At 33.9% G+C, this 15309-nt stretch overlaps 1 protein-coding gene across 9 annotated transcripts in view; it reads right to left on the minus strand.

Moving 5' to 3' along the window:
- The window catches only part of MAPK10 (mitogen-activated protein kinase 10), a 299188-nt gene that overhangs the window by 68707 nt on the left and 215172 nt on the right, over window positions 1-15309 (minus strand). For 8 of the 9 annotated variants that reach the window (XM_072810785.1, XM_072810793.1, XM_072810786.1 and 5 more), the window contains 5 exons: window positions 13709-13838; window positions 9620-9678; window positions 8672-8810; window positions 7760-7925; window positions 5221-5292 (listed from right to left, as the gene is read on the minus strand). In XM_072810785.1, the coding sequence (XP_072666886.1) occupies window positions 5221-5292; window positions 7760-7925; window positions 8672-8810; window positions 9620-9678; window positions 13709-13838 (566 nt within the window). The remainder of the gene's footprint in view (window positions 1-5220; window positions 5293-7759; window positions 7926-8671; window positions 8811-9619; window positions 9679-13708; window positions 13839-15309) is intronic. The other variant, XM_072810787.1, reaches the window with a different exon arrangement.

Here is a 15309-nt window from a genome sequence, read left to right on the forward strand (position 1 = left end):
AATGTTTTATCGCCACAGCAATCCTGTAAGGTGGGGAGAGGAGGTATTTTATAAAGTAAATTAAAGCTTAAGGGGTGTCACGTGATCAAAGTGAACAGGACCAGAAGTCAGTTCGTAGAGCCTTATTCCAGGATGCATTGACTTTCCTTTGACTGTGGAAAGGAGAAAGAATGTAGCACATGATTCAGGAACTCTGTCCTAAGGGCCAACAGGGCTTGGGACAGTTTGAATGGAATATCACAGTAAAGACTAAAGAGTGTGTTTTATTGTTTGTAGTTTCCCCTCTCAATACTTCATTTAAAAAAAAAAAATCACTCAGTACTCTGTCTACAGAACTGTAGAGGGATAGTAGTCCTAGTGGAGCTTTGTGAATGCTAGAGCTCAGCAGCTCCTCTCCCAAGATTCCAAGGGATCAAGATCCAGCTCCTCAATTTCTGCCTTCCGTTCCACCCTGAAAGTCCATCCTGCCTTGGTGCTCCCTTGCAGTAAATCTTTCTGAGCTCCTTTTTTTTTTTTTTTTTTTTTTTTAAGATTTATTTATTTATGGGAGACACAGAGAGAGAGGCAGAGAGATAGGCAGAGGGAGAAGTAGGCTCCTCGCAGGGAGCCCGATGCAGGCGTTGATCCCAGGCCCCTGGATCATGACCTGAGCCAAAGGCAGACGCTTGACCACTGAGCCACCCAGGCATCCCTCTCTGAGCTCCTTTCATGACCTTCATGCCTTATCCCACCTTCTGGTGTACTCTGGCCTTAGCCTCAACTTTCCCGGAGAAAGTCCTCTTATAACTGTATCCTCCTTCCATCTTTTTAGATCACCTTGATCTCAAGCTCCCACTCTAGTGATTCCTGTCTTACTTAGATTTTCTCAAAATAATAATAAAAGAGTGGTAAACAAATTAATGGTGACAATATATTCTTTCAAACAGGCACAAAGAAATAAAGGTGAAAAGTCTTATCTTTTTAAATGTTCCTGATTATCTGCAATTTGTCTATGGGTATGAAAGAATGACTGAAGTTTTACATCACACTTTTACTTAAAGTCATAAATCATACATGGTTTGGGATAATACTGGATTATCTTAATATTAGGTAAAAGACTCAGATTATAGCAATGTATTAGTTGCAGAAGTTTATTAGGAAGTAAGCATGGTTATTTCAAAGAGGTAAGAAGGATTAAGAATATCTATCTGCATTAGATGGATATAATAATCCACAACCTCTATTTTTATTCACCTTACTTTGATTATTCCTAATTTTCAAGTTCAAGCTTAGAAAAATATGACATTCATTCATTTTTTTTGACATTAATTAAATTTGAGGATATTTTCTTTATTTAGTCAAATATATTTTTGGCAAATCATTTATCTGCTCCTTAGTAACTTGACTCCTTGGCAAGTTTATGTGTACATCCTTTTCATCCTAACTGAAATTTCTCATGTCTTCAGAAGGAAAAGAAAAATGGGCTACTTTAGCAGTCTAATCTGGCCCTAATTGGAGATAATATACTAGAGGTTTAGCGATTTCAAATGAATACAGTGTGCCTCTCTTTAATATCACCGAGGTCCAGGGAACTCTGGTCAAGAACTCTAGATAAAGGACTTCACAGGCCTTACTCAAAGAAGCTGTTGCCATTTGAAGTAGCATGGAAGGAAAAAGTAAAAAGAATATATCTAAAAGAAGTAGGCTTATGGGAAATTATATGAAAATTCTACTGGTAATATGAGACTTCAGTCATCAAGAATACAGCATCCCCCGCTTGGGTTTGGAGTTTGGGAAGGAGTCAGTGACTAAATATTCCTTTAAAAAACAAAAATAAAAAATATAACTTCTAAGGAAGCATAACTTTACTATAAGGTATTATTAAAGAAAATCTGAATGAAATGCAAAGTGACTGATACCTCTTTTATGACCATTGGACTAAGAATATAATGGACCTCATATACTCATATATTTATTGCTAACTTGAAATTAGTCATGAACTGAAGATATTTTAGTAATACTATATGTCAATATATATACTATGAAATAGGTTTTAACCATAACACTATAATAAAAATGGAGTGTGTAATAGTATATGTTTGTATAATTAAACTATTCACACAGTAAAAACAAATATTTTATAAATGATCCTTTGGATATTAAAAATTAGCAAATCAATTAATGGAAAAGCAAATATGTATAAATGTATGTATGTATGTATTTTGCCAACACTTTAATAATCAAGAAACTACCCTGTGATATCATCTGGATTATATCCATAGTTGGAAAACCCACACAGTGTTCTCAAAATGCAAAGACAAATAGCTAAAACTTCAGTCATCAATAATAATCTCATAAGATTTCTCAATTTGTTAAGGTGTTTTACTATTTTTGCCATAGATTCAGATTAAGAAAGGGAACATTAAAAGGTTCTGTGGAGAGGGAAGAATAATTTTGATTATGATGATAGAGTACTATTATATAATTTTTCAGCCTCAGAGAAATTTAATAGAAATTACTCTGAATAATTATAAAGGAAAGTCAAGGGAACTTATGATTGCTCTTTTTTTACGTCTCAAAAGAATCTTGGACGAAGTCAATTAGCATATACTACACTTTGATATTACTTCCAGAAAATGCTGGAATCATTTCAATATGCTAAAATATTGGTATGATTCGTCTCTCCATATATACTCCATCAATCCCGAAATTTATATCTGATCATCATGGTTAGTGAGGTTAATTCAATGCTCTGATCTCTCATGTGGGTGGGAAGCTCTAATCATAAAATTATAATAACTTCCTGTAAAGATTAATGAAATAATTCCACTCAAAACCACAGAATACATGCAATCTGTTGTTTAATAGGGATACTACAGTTTAATTTTCAAATGTCATCATGACTTAAGATATTAAATTATAAGTTAAAATGAACTAAGGATTTAAATCTAAATGGAAACATTTCCAGAAAGATGGCAGTTCTTCTAACACATTTTATCCGGAAATCGTTTACTCCTCTTTAAGTAAAATTTAACTTAAGCAAGATGGTTTCCACTATAAGTGTCTTTATGTAACTTTTCCATTGACTCATTATCGTATATGGCAGTAGGCTATCAAAGACATTTTATATGATCATCACTGAGACAAAGGAATACTGAATGCAAATCCCTATCACAATCTAAATTTTTGTGTTTGAGTTTATTCAATTTCTAGCTAACTTTTATCAGGGATATATATTTTAAGTATTGATTTTAGCACAATTTACTCTTATTTCCAGACATTTTCCTGAAACAAACTATAATAAAAGGGAAAAAAGACTCTCAAGAAAACAATCATTGGAAGAACAGAGAATAATCCATATGGTGCTATTATCTTTGTCTTTTTTTCTGAAGCATATTTTGGGTTAGAAAATGTTTTGACTTCTTCTAATTTTTTGGCTTTTAAATGTAATACTGCTAAAATAGGAGAAAAGTAATCCTGATAAATGTCTGAAGAGCTACATTAGATGTCAGAGAACCATACCACATGGAATTCAAGTGACCTATACTAACATCCCAGGGAAATGAGATATTTTGTGACATTTTATCTTCCACTAACTAGTGGATTAGAAAGATGTAGCTGTGAAACTTCATTTTGAGTATTGATTGAGAAGTTCCTTTTCTTCTGGTCTAAAATATATCATACTCCAAAGAACAAAGCACATACACACACATACACACATTCCTACTTTTATATAAAATCAGTACATTTAAATATGATTGTTAATAATAATATTGTTCAAATCAACTACCTTGGATATATGATTTATCCTCAAAATATAAATAATTTAAAATAAAATGAAAGTTAAATGAATTATCATTTTAATATCAATATAAAAATTGAAATATTTTATATGCTTTCTTTTTATATCCTCAAAATCTAGTATGCATTTTGCACACAAAATGCAATTCAGACTAATCATAATTTAAGTATTGAATAGCCACATGTGGCTAGTGGCTACCTATTGGACAGCATAGTTCTAGAAGATGTCATTACTCTTCCTTTACTATTGGAATTTAGAGAATATCTTACTAATATCCAGCAGAATAAACAAATGCCTCATAAATGAGTGCTCTTGGTTTTATAAACTTCTCATTGAGTCTACTAAATAACAACCATAATATTTCTTACATAATAAAAGAGTTCCTTAATAGAGCTTTCTTATTAATCAGATATAATATTTAATAGAGTTATGGACCACATGTTTATTGCCAGTTTCTAAAAAAAATCATATATAATAATTGTATTGAACTCAATCTTGCATTATCACTATTAATGTTGGCAACTGTTGTTATACTTAGATTTGCATGATTGTGTGTTAGCAGGGTATTTCTATATGTATAAAAGTATATTCTCTATTAATATGTAAACTTTACTACCTATATATTACACACACTAATATGTCATTTTGTTAGAAATAAACTTTTGGTCATTTCAGAAATATGCCAGCTCATTTAATAATTCTAAATCATGGATATCTCTCCAAGAAGTTTCTGATAACTCTAGTTCACGACTTAGTGGTAGAACTTGAATAAACACTACTTCTTAAAATTCTAAATTTCATTGGAAAACCAATTATCTAGGTCTCAGTCACATCTCCAAGTCAAGTAAGGGAAGCCTATTTTAAACCCAGCTGATCTCTACAATTTGAATAATAATTATGACTTTTAAATGTGGAAGTTCATGTTTTAAGGAGGATATGCTATATTGACCTATTTAAGACTGGCTAGTGTCAAAAGTAATTCAAATCAATGAAACTCCAGACACAAGCTTAGGATATCAGTAAGGAGAGAAATTATATCATGCCTAAATGTTGTAGAAGCATAAAATGGTTTTAGAAAAAAGATGAAAAATACTTGCAAATAGTGACTTCTTTTGCTAGTTATAAAGATAAATACATTTTAATAATTTGGGATTTGGTGACCTCTCTTATTTATGAAAAAAAAAAGCATTGCTATTTTGAGTTATAGACAAGAAAATATTTTAAAGAAAAAAGCTCATAAAAAATTTAATTAAAACAAATCATTGCAGTAGGTAGTCTTCAGTACTGGTCAGATTATATAAATCATCACTTTTTAAAATCACAATTATACCACTTACCCAACTTTTTGCTTCTATCTTTACTCTCCTGGTAAAATCATTATGTGTTTAAAGGGAGAGAGAACAAAACAGGTAAAGCTGCAGCAAAAGGTACAAGGATACAGTCCCTTCCTGGAAAGAGGATTTTGTGGCGAACCATTTCTCCCATAATGCATCCCACAGACCATATATCCACTAGAGCAGGAGAGAGGGAAGTGAAGAAAAGGGAGGAAAGTAAAGTTAACTAAGATAATTGATCTCTGAAGGAGGAGGAAAAAGAAGTTTGATTAGAAGGTACAATTTTTGACTCCCACCAAAAGTTACCCCCAAAAGAAAACCACTGTAAATTACATCAACAATGTTTAACGAGAACTCAAAATAATTAAAAAAAAAACTTTTATGAGTACTTTAGTTGCCTCTGTAGGGCCATAAAGGGGTGACATAGAAAAGCAGAAGCTACCCCAAAAGTATCTCCATAACAAGTGATGGCTAAAAGCCATCAAGGGTTTTCTACCATTTGCTGAATATAGCAAAAATAATCTTAATTATCCTGGAGGGGTGGTTGTTTCCATTTTCTTTTCCACTCGGTTAGGTGGAACAGGGCAACGAGAGACCACTCTTTGGTTCCCTTTGTTTCTGTTTGGTTGTTGGTTGGCTGGTTGGTTGGTTCAAAACAAGGTACATGTAAGCAAATCCAAGAAAGTAGGAAACAGCTAGAACCGTGGCTTAAAGGCAGAAGTATTGGAATCCCTGGTATTCGGGACTTAGCTTTTTGTTCAGAGCTTTTCCTTGTAAATAAACATCAGTTTTTTTACTTTATTACTTGAAGTATTTCAAGGATAAAGATATGATCAATTAGCACATGTAAAGGAGTCATCTGGAAGTAAAGCGAAAAAGAAGTATTAAAGATGTTTAAAAATTGTTTTATTTATTTGTTTATTTCTCAGTTGTCATACTCATTAACCAAACATGCTTCACCTTCTTTTGCCAATCTTTACCCTCTTCCGACTTGCTTTTCAGTATTGACCAAGGGAACTCTGAGGCAAAAACATGAGGCCAAGATGCTCCTTGGGGAAGGAAGGCAGGGTTAGGTGCGTGGGATAGCTGGGCAAGCCTGATGTAGGAACAAGCGGGTTTTTCGCATGATAACCTTCCTCTCACAAGCAAGTGGGCAGCACAAGTGCTAGCTATACCTTCAGAGATCTAGAGAAGTGAAAAAACTAAGGCAGTTAATTGCAACCTTCTTCTCGTGAAGGAAGGAAGAGGGAGGAAATTACATGCCATTTGTGCAACCGAGATCTGTAACACTGTACTAGGCAAATTCAGACCCTATCCCCAGACCTCAGTAGATCCTTGATTTCTTGATTTTTTTAATTGGCTCCCCTTTCATTTTTTTTTACAAATAAACTATGAAAAATGTATACAAATATCTTCTTTTCCGAGTAAGTTAGGTGTGGTATTAATACCTTGGGAAGAGGATTAGATTTGCCTCTTTCAAGTTAAAGGTTAACAGAATCCTGCCATGGCTCACCAAAGTGAACCTGACCTTCCTAAGAGCTGACTTTTCCCTTTCTAATGCACAAATGCACAAAACTACTGGCTGCCTTCTAATCTGGAAGTACACAAAGAAATTTTTTAAAACTTTGGTGGCCAGGGAATTTTCATAAAGCTACCCTGTAGCACTTGCACATGAAAATACATGGATAATTATTTTTATAAAATTATAAAAATAGAGTGCTAGGAATTAAATAGAATAAAACATCAAATAACCATGCAAGGTACATTGAACACATATATATACAATCCTAATTTAAAACAATTTTAGATCTTAAATTCATTGGACACATTTCTTAATATGCTGCATTACTTGTTAGAGATATTCTTTTCAAAATAATATATGGCAATGCATTCTAATAGATATCTTATAAAGCCTTTCATAAAATCAAATCGCAATACATTTTGAAGATTCTTTCTACCCTTTCTTTTAAACTGTTCATGAATACATGAACATGAATAGATATTTTTAATGAAAAAAGTAATGTAAAATTTAATATTTGTTTCCATGATTTGGAATTTATAAAAATTTACTAGGTAATTGCTATCCTATTACTCACAGAGCAGTTTAAAGCATTAAACAAACTCTTAAGTAACTTGAACAATTGGATTATTTTAAATTGACTATTCATTGAGCATTTGTAAAGATTCTCACTCCAAGGATTTGTGACATCCTTTTGTCTTTTCCTAGGACTAGAGCCATCAATCTAAGTTAGCCATAGAGCCAAGTGCAACAGATAGACTACTTCCTGTTTTCCTACTCATTTTGAACTAAGCTGCAACCCAAACATCAATCTTTCTCAATATCAACAGCTTGTGCTAATCAATATCTGCTTGACTGTTTAGTCAGACTCTATCCACAATTCTTTTTGGCCATAACATATGTTAGTGTTTTTGTAGCAAAGCTTACTTTTCAAAAACATCCTTCACATTTTTAATGAGTGATTCCTCCTAGTAGTATTTTAAAAAACCTTTTGAATATGCAAGCTGGCAGTCCTATTAAAAAGATACATTCATATACATGAAAGAGAACATTGCCATTTGCCGTCTAAAACATATACACATTTTCTTCATGGTTTCTGTGGCTGCTATGCAGAAGCCTCCTTACCGTTCTCCTTGTAGCCCATGCCCAGAATAACCTCAGGGGCTCTATAATAACGTGTAACCACATAAGGAGTCATCATGAAGCTTGTGCCTGCCGTCCTGGCCAGTCCAAAGTCAAGAATTTTCAATGTACAATCAGACTTGACTACAATATTACTTGGTTTTAAATCCTGGCGATAGGAACAAGAGAAGAAATTAAAAGCCAGCAGCAAATGGAACGTGTGATTTCTTTCCTTTTTTATTTTTTTTTGGAACGTGTGATTTCTATCTACTCAATCAGTATGGCAGTCTTGCAATAGTACTGACAGGAAGCCCCCTTGACTGCAAAGCCCTATATAGAACAAATGATTACTGCCCTAAAGAAGTTACAACTATTTTTTAAATATATTTTTAAGGTATCTTCAAAAGCTTCTCAAACCCAGAAAAGATTTGTGCTATCAATTTTATAATTTAGGCTCATCTTGGGAAGAGGTTTTAGAATAAACATATCATTTATTGTCAGCTGTTAGGTTTTTCCTTGTGGCAACATAAACCTTTCAGCTTATTTTTTGTTTCTAGCCCTGACAAAAGAGCAGATCAGGGCAGCTGTCTTTCTGTTGCCAGAAACAAACTGTGGAAACGAACAGTCTTCTTTCAGCTGCACATATGACCTCTGCCAATCACGGAGCTAGAAAACATGAGGCTTCTCAGAAGTTGACTCTCAATGAGCTGAAACAAAATGCTAAATGAAATCAGCTACAGTATAGCTAAAATTTTCTTCTATATGTTAGTGAACTCTGTGCTAATTCTATTGTAAAAGAAACGAGGAAGTACATTATATTCAACCTACCCTTCCTACATAAAGAAAAGAACCTACAGTTGCTCTTTCTCTTCTCCAAAAGAATCTTAATTATAATTCTGGAGTAGGAATTCTCACCCTGTGAATAATTCCAGCAGAGTGAAGGTGCTTGATGCCACACAGCATTTGGTATAGCAGGTAAGACATTCGCTCATGGTCTAATTCCATCTGAATCACCTGACACAAGTTGGCATCCATCAGTTCCATTACTAAGTAACTGGAAGGTAAATCCACAAGGTTAGTTCCAAATCACAAGATCTGTGAAGTCCTTCAAAGAGGTCAGAATCTCCTCCTAAATCTGTAAGTCTTCCAAACTTCCCAGCTCTACCTTTGACTGAATTAAGTATATGAAAAACTTTCAAGTATTGCACATGTTAGCCATGGTAACTCTATCACAAGGTTACTAGCAGAAGCAGCATTTATTAGTGTTTGGTTCCTGCCCATATATTTTCTACCTATATCTTGTCCTCAGTTTTCTATGAATTCTTTCTCAGATATTATTACAAATTAAAAAAAATCAGAATAGCATCTCCCATCAAATGCAATGTATCTGTGTCAAATAATACAATGTATGAGGATTCACTTCTCTGTTATTGTCACTATCTTCTAGATAGATATTTTTTGCACAAAATCAAAGGCACCACAAAAATAGAAGTAACAATTTTAAAATGATTTTTAACATGTCCCTCTTATAAGTTCTCAGAGTGAATAGATTAATTCTAGAAGTTTCACAGGATCAATTGATAATAAAAAATACATGATAAATAATAAATCTTCTCTGATTGAACCAAGAACATTGGACAACAAAGCACAAAGCACCAGAAGGCCAAAAAGAAGCAGAAGTATCTTTCCTAAAAGTAATACCAGAAACAGAACCTTCTGTCCTATCACTGGCTCCCTTTCATTTGCCCGCAGCATCTATCTCCCTTTAATCTTTACAAGGGATTTCATCCACTGATTTTGTCAATTTCCCTTGCGTTATGTGAGTGCTATGCTATCCCTTCCTTCAAGAGTTTTGTTACTTACACATCTTGAAACTCCTCCAGTGTTTTCTGGGGTGTGAAGACATTTAATAAACTAATAATCTGGAAGAGAAACAGTGGAAAGGACAGAGGAAGGAGAGAAAGAAAAAGTGAGAAAACGAATTATTTAAAAAGCATATTTAAACAATTATTTAATCCAATTCAAAGTCATAGACTAGTGCTACAGTAGAAAAAAAAGTCGGAAAAAATTTCTAGAACTATCTCCTAGAACAGTGAAAAATGTATTCAGAAAGGACATATGATATATGTCTTCAGGTTAAATACAATTAAAAAGCTCAAATTCTTAGGCAGAAGGAAGAATCAAAGAAGATATATAGTTGATATATTGCTTTAGAGTGTGATTCTCCTTGGTAGAATATAGAATTGTAATTAATAAGCAAAAAAAGAAAAGCCACGTAAGAAAAATGGGCAGCAGTAAAACACTTAACAAGATGTAGCAAGGTCATGCTTTTCCTCTAATGAACACTCTCATTTAATATTTTTTTTTGTGTGTTGCTACTTGAGTTTTTTTGCTTCTGTTTCACACACAAATATTATTTAAATTAATGCTATAATGATATCCTGGGAAAAGTTTTATCCTAGATGATTATCAATAATGAATTTAGTAGAAAATGTATTTAAGGGGATCCCTGGGTGGCTCAGCAGTTTGGTGCCTGCCTTCGGCCCATGGTGTGATCCTGGAGTCCCTGGATCGAGTCCCATGTGAGGCTCCCTGCATGGAGCCCGCTTCTCCCTCTGCCTGTGTCTCTCCCTCTCTCTTCTCTGTGTCTCTCATGAATAAATAAAATCTTTAAAAAAAAAAAAGAAAATGTATTTAAAAAGCTATCGAAATTCTGTTTCCTAAATATTTTGATTCCCGCTTTCATTATTTTATATATTAAGTAGCAAAGAAGTTTACCTTCTAGTATAAGTAAATTAAAAACAAAAAAAACAAACAACTTTGTCACATTTCCAAATATACTGCATAGTGGTATGGAAACATGAAGTAATAAAAAATGAAACAAAATGATTAAATATCTGAGAAATGCAGTCAAGTTTAGGGAATGCTTCAGGCCACACATAGTTTCATTTGTTGAGGAATTATTGAAAAAAAATCACAATACCATGCAATATTTTCATATATGTAATATATATACATCAACATATATATGGCAATAGCTATAACATATTGATTTTTATAATATAAAACCATGATCACCTCTTTTAAAACAATCTTAAGGTATAGAATACTCAAATAGAAATAAAATGATTTCAAAATATCTTTAAAACTTGTGATTAAAGTGTCTTTTTACATTTACTGACAGTTTGCGTTGAAAAATGTCTATGTGATACATGTCTCATGGTATATATCTCACGCATATTTAGTGGGCCTGTTTTTCTAGTTTTTTATCAACTTTGCAAAGTAATTCATTTTGATATGTCTTCAAACAAAAACATCAGAGACTGTGCACGCACACACATACACCATACACAAATAACCTTTAAATATGGAAAAAGGCTAACCTGGAAAATAAATAATCTAGGTATTCTAAACGTAATTTAGATTATTTATTTATTTATTTATTTATTTATTTATTTATTTATTTTAGATTATTTTAAAAGGTAAATTCTCCACCATCTATTCTTATTTTCCCATTTCCTATTGTCTTGTTTTTATCGCCTTCATCTTCTTTGATTTTCTTCTTTCTTTGCTCCCTTGTAAATGCTAATTCCTTCTAATAACCAATGAGAGTACATGTCTTTAGAAACATAGCATCACAGGTATTTTCATTTTGGTTCAACAATTTCATGCAGGAATCTAATTCAGTTCCTTTATCCCAGCATTTTAAAATGTAGATGTGAATCACTGTTGTCCTGGCCTCACAATCACATTAGACATCACTTCCTAGAATTGAACATTCATTTTCTAAATGGATATTCTTCTCTATTATTAAAGTTGGGATTACTTCACTGTTTTACTTTACTTTCCAGAGCATTTACAGAGTTCTGCATTCTGACTGCTTTTACTTAGTATTACAAGTACTCCTGTGGAATTTACATTTGGTCACAAGAGAACTTCCTCCCTGTTAACTAGTTCCAGAAATTTATTTCCCTAGACATACACATGCACACATACACACATAAAAGGGATGGGTAGCAGGTAGAAAGCCATTTACAGATAATCCTTTCAACTGGGAACTTCTTTTTAGGTATCTTAAATGAGAACCTCCACACTTCAGTCAAGAACAGGGAAAATATAGGATTCCCTCAAGCTGGCAAAGTGCGTGGGAATTTCTCTACAATGTATTTATTGTATTATGGGGCTGGGAAGGAAGACTAGGGAAATATAAATATATGAAAACACAAACTATCAACATTTCCCGTACGGTTGCTTCATTGCCTTTATCTATCCATTTTCCATTGCCCATGGTATTTCTCATCCTCTCTGCTATCATAAAAATAGATTGCATTGGCCATGTGGTTAATCTTGTTCCTGCCTTTATTTAACATACTGAAGAACAATTTGCTTTAGTAGAATGACTTTTCGTATGAATCATCCTTTCCGCTGTTTATATATTCCTTTTTAAAAGTACCATGTTCCTTGCCTGGCCAAATTAGAGATGGGTACATCATAAAGTTTGCCTCTTTAGTGAGACCTTTCCCACTCAATCTACTTTAAAAAGTTAGCCCACCCATCCAGCACTGACTAGAATAATTTTCCTTCTTCGCTTCGTTTTCCTTAATAGTGCTTATCACCATCTGACCTTCTCTACATTTGCCTATTTATTTTTCTTTTTTATATGTATATTTTTTATCGGAGTTCGATTTGCCAACATATACTATAACACCCAGTGCTCATCCCATCAAGTGCTCCCCTCAGTGCCCATCACCCAGTCAGATGGACTTTTTTCCTCACCAGGACAACATGAGTTCCACATGGGCAAGGATTAGTTTCTGTTATATCCACTACTATAATCTTAGCATCTGATCTACACATGGGGCACCTTTCATTGATTTAACAATATGTGTCAAATGACTGAACTATAGTCATCAGAGTAAAGTGATAGAAGAAAAAAACACTGTCACTTGAGAAACAGTCCACATATTTGTATTTCAAATATCTTCCAACTAAACTCTCATGTGTACATTTGCTTCTTCTTTAGAGTCACTGAGAGATGCTTAGCCTCACGACAAATTCATTTGTTTATAAGACAGCACTGATAATTTCATATATCTGGTGTGATTTTCATACTTCAGAAAAACTTTCTCAGGGAGTTATGATAGCTACTGTTATAGTTTTATTATCATAAATTATCTTTTCTTTCCATTATACATTTAGAGATAATAAATTAAATGCACTATATCAGTTATTTATTAATAATAGTCATTATTAAAATAATGAATTCTCTCTCATCTTGCCTTACTAAGAATGGGAGCATAGAAAGAGTTCTAGAGGGTTTTGTCTGTAGTTAAAGAAGTTTATACTCTGAAACAGAAGGAAGTCCTGTGATGGTACACCCTACTGAGTTCCCAAGAGAAATGCTCTTGAAGATCCTGTCCCAAAGTGCTTTGTAGATATGCGTCCACACATTTGCCCAACTCTAACAAAAAACGAGACACTGTGCACAGTGTGTACAGTGAACATTTGAAGGCCACTGCCACTAGAGCTAAAAGACAAAGAGGATAACAAATTTTCACCTGTTAATAATTAAATTTAAATTATAAAGAAATATAGCATGGTGTTCTGTAGAATTTTTTTTTTTTTTACTTTGTATTTGTTTGCTTTTTATTATTTTGGGAAAAAATGGAGCTCCCTGGTAAATTTGGAGATAGAGAACCAAATACGGTTAGTTTCAGAGCAGGAAATATCTATCAAATTTATCCCCTCTAACGCCATATGGTTTTTAGATGATTTTTAAGCAGAAAGCTATCATGAGGACAATGAAATCAAATGTAGCATATGGAAGGATAAACAATCTTAACAGGCAGAAATTACAAAGTAAAGAAAGCCTTTCCTACTCAAGTTGGCACGGATTTCTTTTCTCCAATCTCACAACCTCCCACTGCCAGAAGTTTAAAAATGACAACTCACGTTTTTATGGTTCACACACTTCATGAGGACCAGCTCCCGGTAAGCTCTCTTGGCATGCGTTTGGTTCTGAAAGGGTCTGCTGAGCTTCTTAATGGCCACATTTCTGTCAAGAACAGCATCATACGCAGCGCTGCAGAGATCCAAGAGCAGTCCAGAATTACAAACAAAGTAGCCCTTAGAATTTCTGCCTACTATATGGGTAGAGGATATAGGTAAAGAAAATACTATTTTGGATTCCTACTCTGATACCTTCTCCTCGAGTCACATGCCAATTAGGTTGTAAATAAAGATCTAAAAATTACTAGTATCAAATCATTCTACTTGCTAGGAAAAGAAAAAAAGAAGAGTATCTTGCCAAAAAACCCCAGTATATAATTGCCTCCTCGAGTGGGAGACAAAAGAACAAAGAAAAGTGCTCTCTTTTCTAATGGTCCAGCCATGTGAATATGGCAAGTCATTTTGTCTCTCTGGGCTTGAATTTCTCATCTAATAATGTGTGATATTTAGGTTTTCTCTAGCTATAAAACCAGATCATTTTCTGGTTATTTTAAATGAACATTATTCCTTCCCATTCACAGGAGCCAGATTTTAAGGTATGCTATTCATTGCCATGAATGCACAGGTTGGTTGATGTTAAAGTATGCACAGTAACAGTAACAAAACTCAAAATAAGGAATGCAATCAGAGGGTTTTTAGAAGCATAAATAACTGCATTTAAATTCAAAGAAATAAATGAATGCTATAAACATTTGAAGCTTTCAAACTATTTGAGAGCTAAAATTTGCCATGCTTTGAAAGGCAATCCATATACAGTACTGTTTCTTCCATACTCAGAATACATGGGTCTGGGGATCAAATAAGGAAGTGAGTCTCTGTTTGGTATTATACCTAATGACTCATTCACTGAATGTTTTTTGCAATCCACCCCTCCCTCCCATCCCTGCAGCTTCAGATGATGCTGGATTTTTTCTTAATTGCCAGGAAAAAACGCAGCAATCAGTGTCCCCTACAATTAATCTTTTGAATTAGAAATGGCATTAACCATTCAGGGTCCATGCAACTAAACTACTAAACTAAAAGATTAAAAAGGGATTACTGTACTGTAAGACAATGAAAGACTAGAGGGATAAAGTTGAACAAGGTCTTATAGCTCATCTGGTCCCTTCTTCCATGTAATACTTACTCTCTTCCAAATTATCTCCAGAAAAAGTTTGGCCAGTCTCTGCTTGAGCATCTCAAAAAACATGATATGTTAATATCAAGCCCATTATGTTGTTGGGCAGCTTTGAAAGTTAGAAATGTCATCTTCTGATAAGCAAAGTTGTCTCTCTTTGAGAGACATGTGGTTTCTGCAGACTTTCTCTGCCTACCAGGGTAACTCTCAAAATAAAGTATTCCCTTTTCCGTCATGGTACATCCATAATATTTGAAATCCTTAAAGACTGCGCACAATCCTTGGCCTAGTCTATAAGCACCCAATAACTCTTGGCTTTTCCTTCCCAAGCCAAACATCACCAGTGTCCTACCACCATTTGTCAGAATGTGATTTCAGGGCCTATCACCATCTGGTCAACTTCCTCTGAATATATTCCAGTCTGTTG

The sequence above is a fragment of the Canis lupus genome, chromosome 33 (genome assembly GCF_048164855.1).
Source record: "Canis lupus baileyi chromosome 33, mCanLup2.hap1, whole genome shotgun sequence".
NCBI lineage: Eukaryota > Metazoa > Chordata > Mammalia > Carnivora > Canidae > Canis > Canis lupus.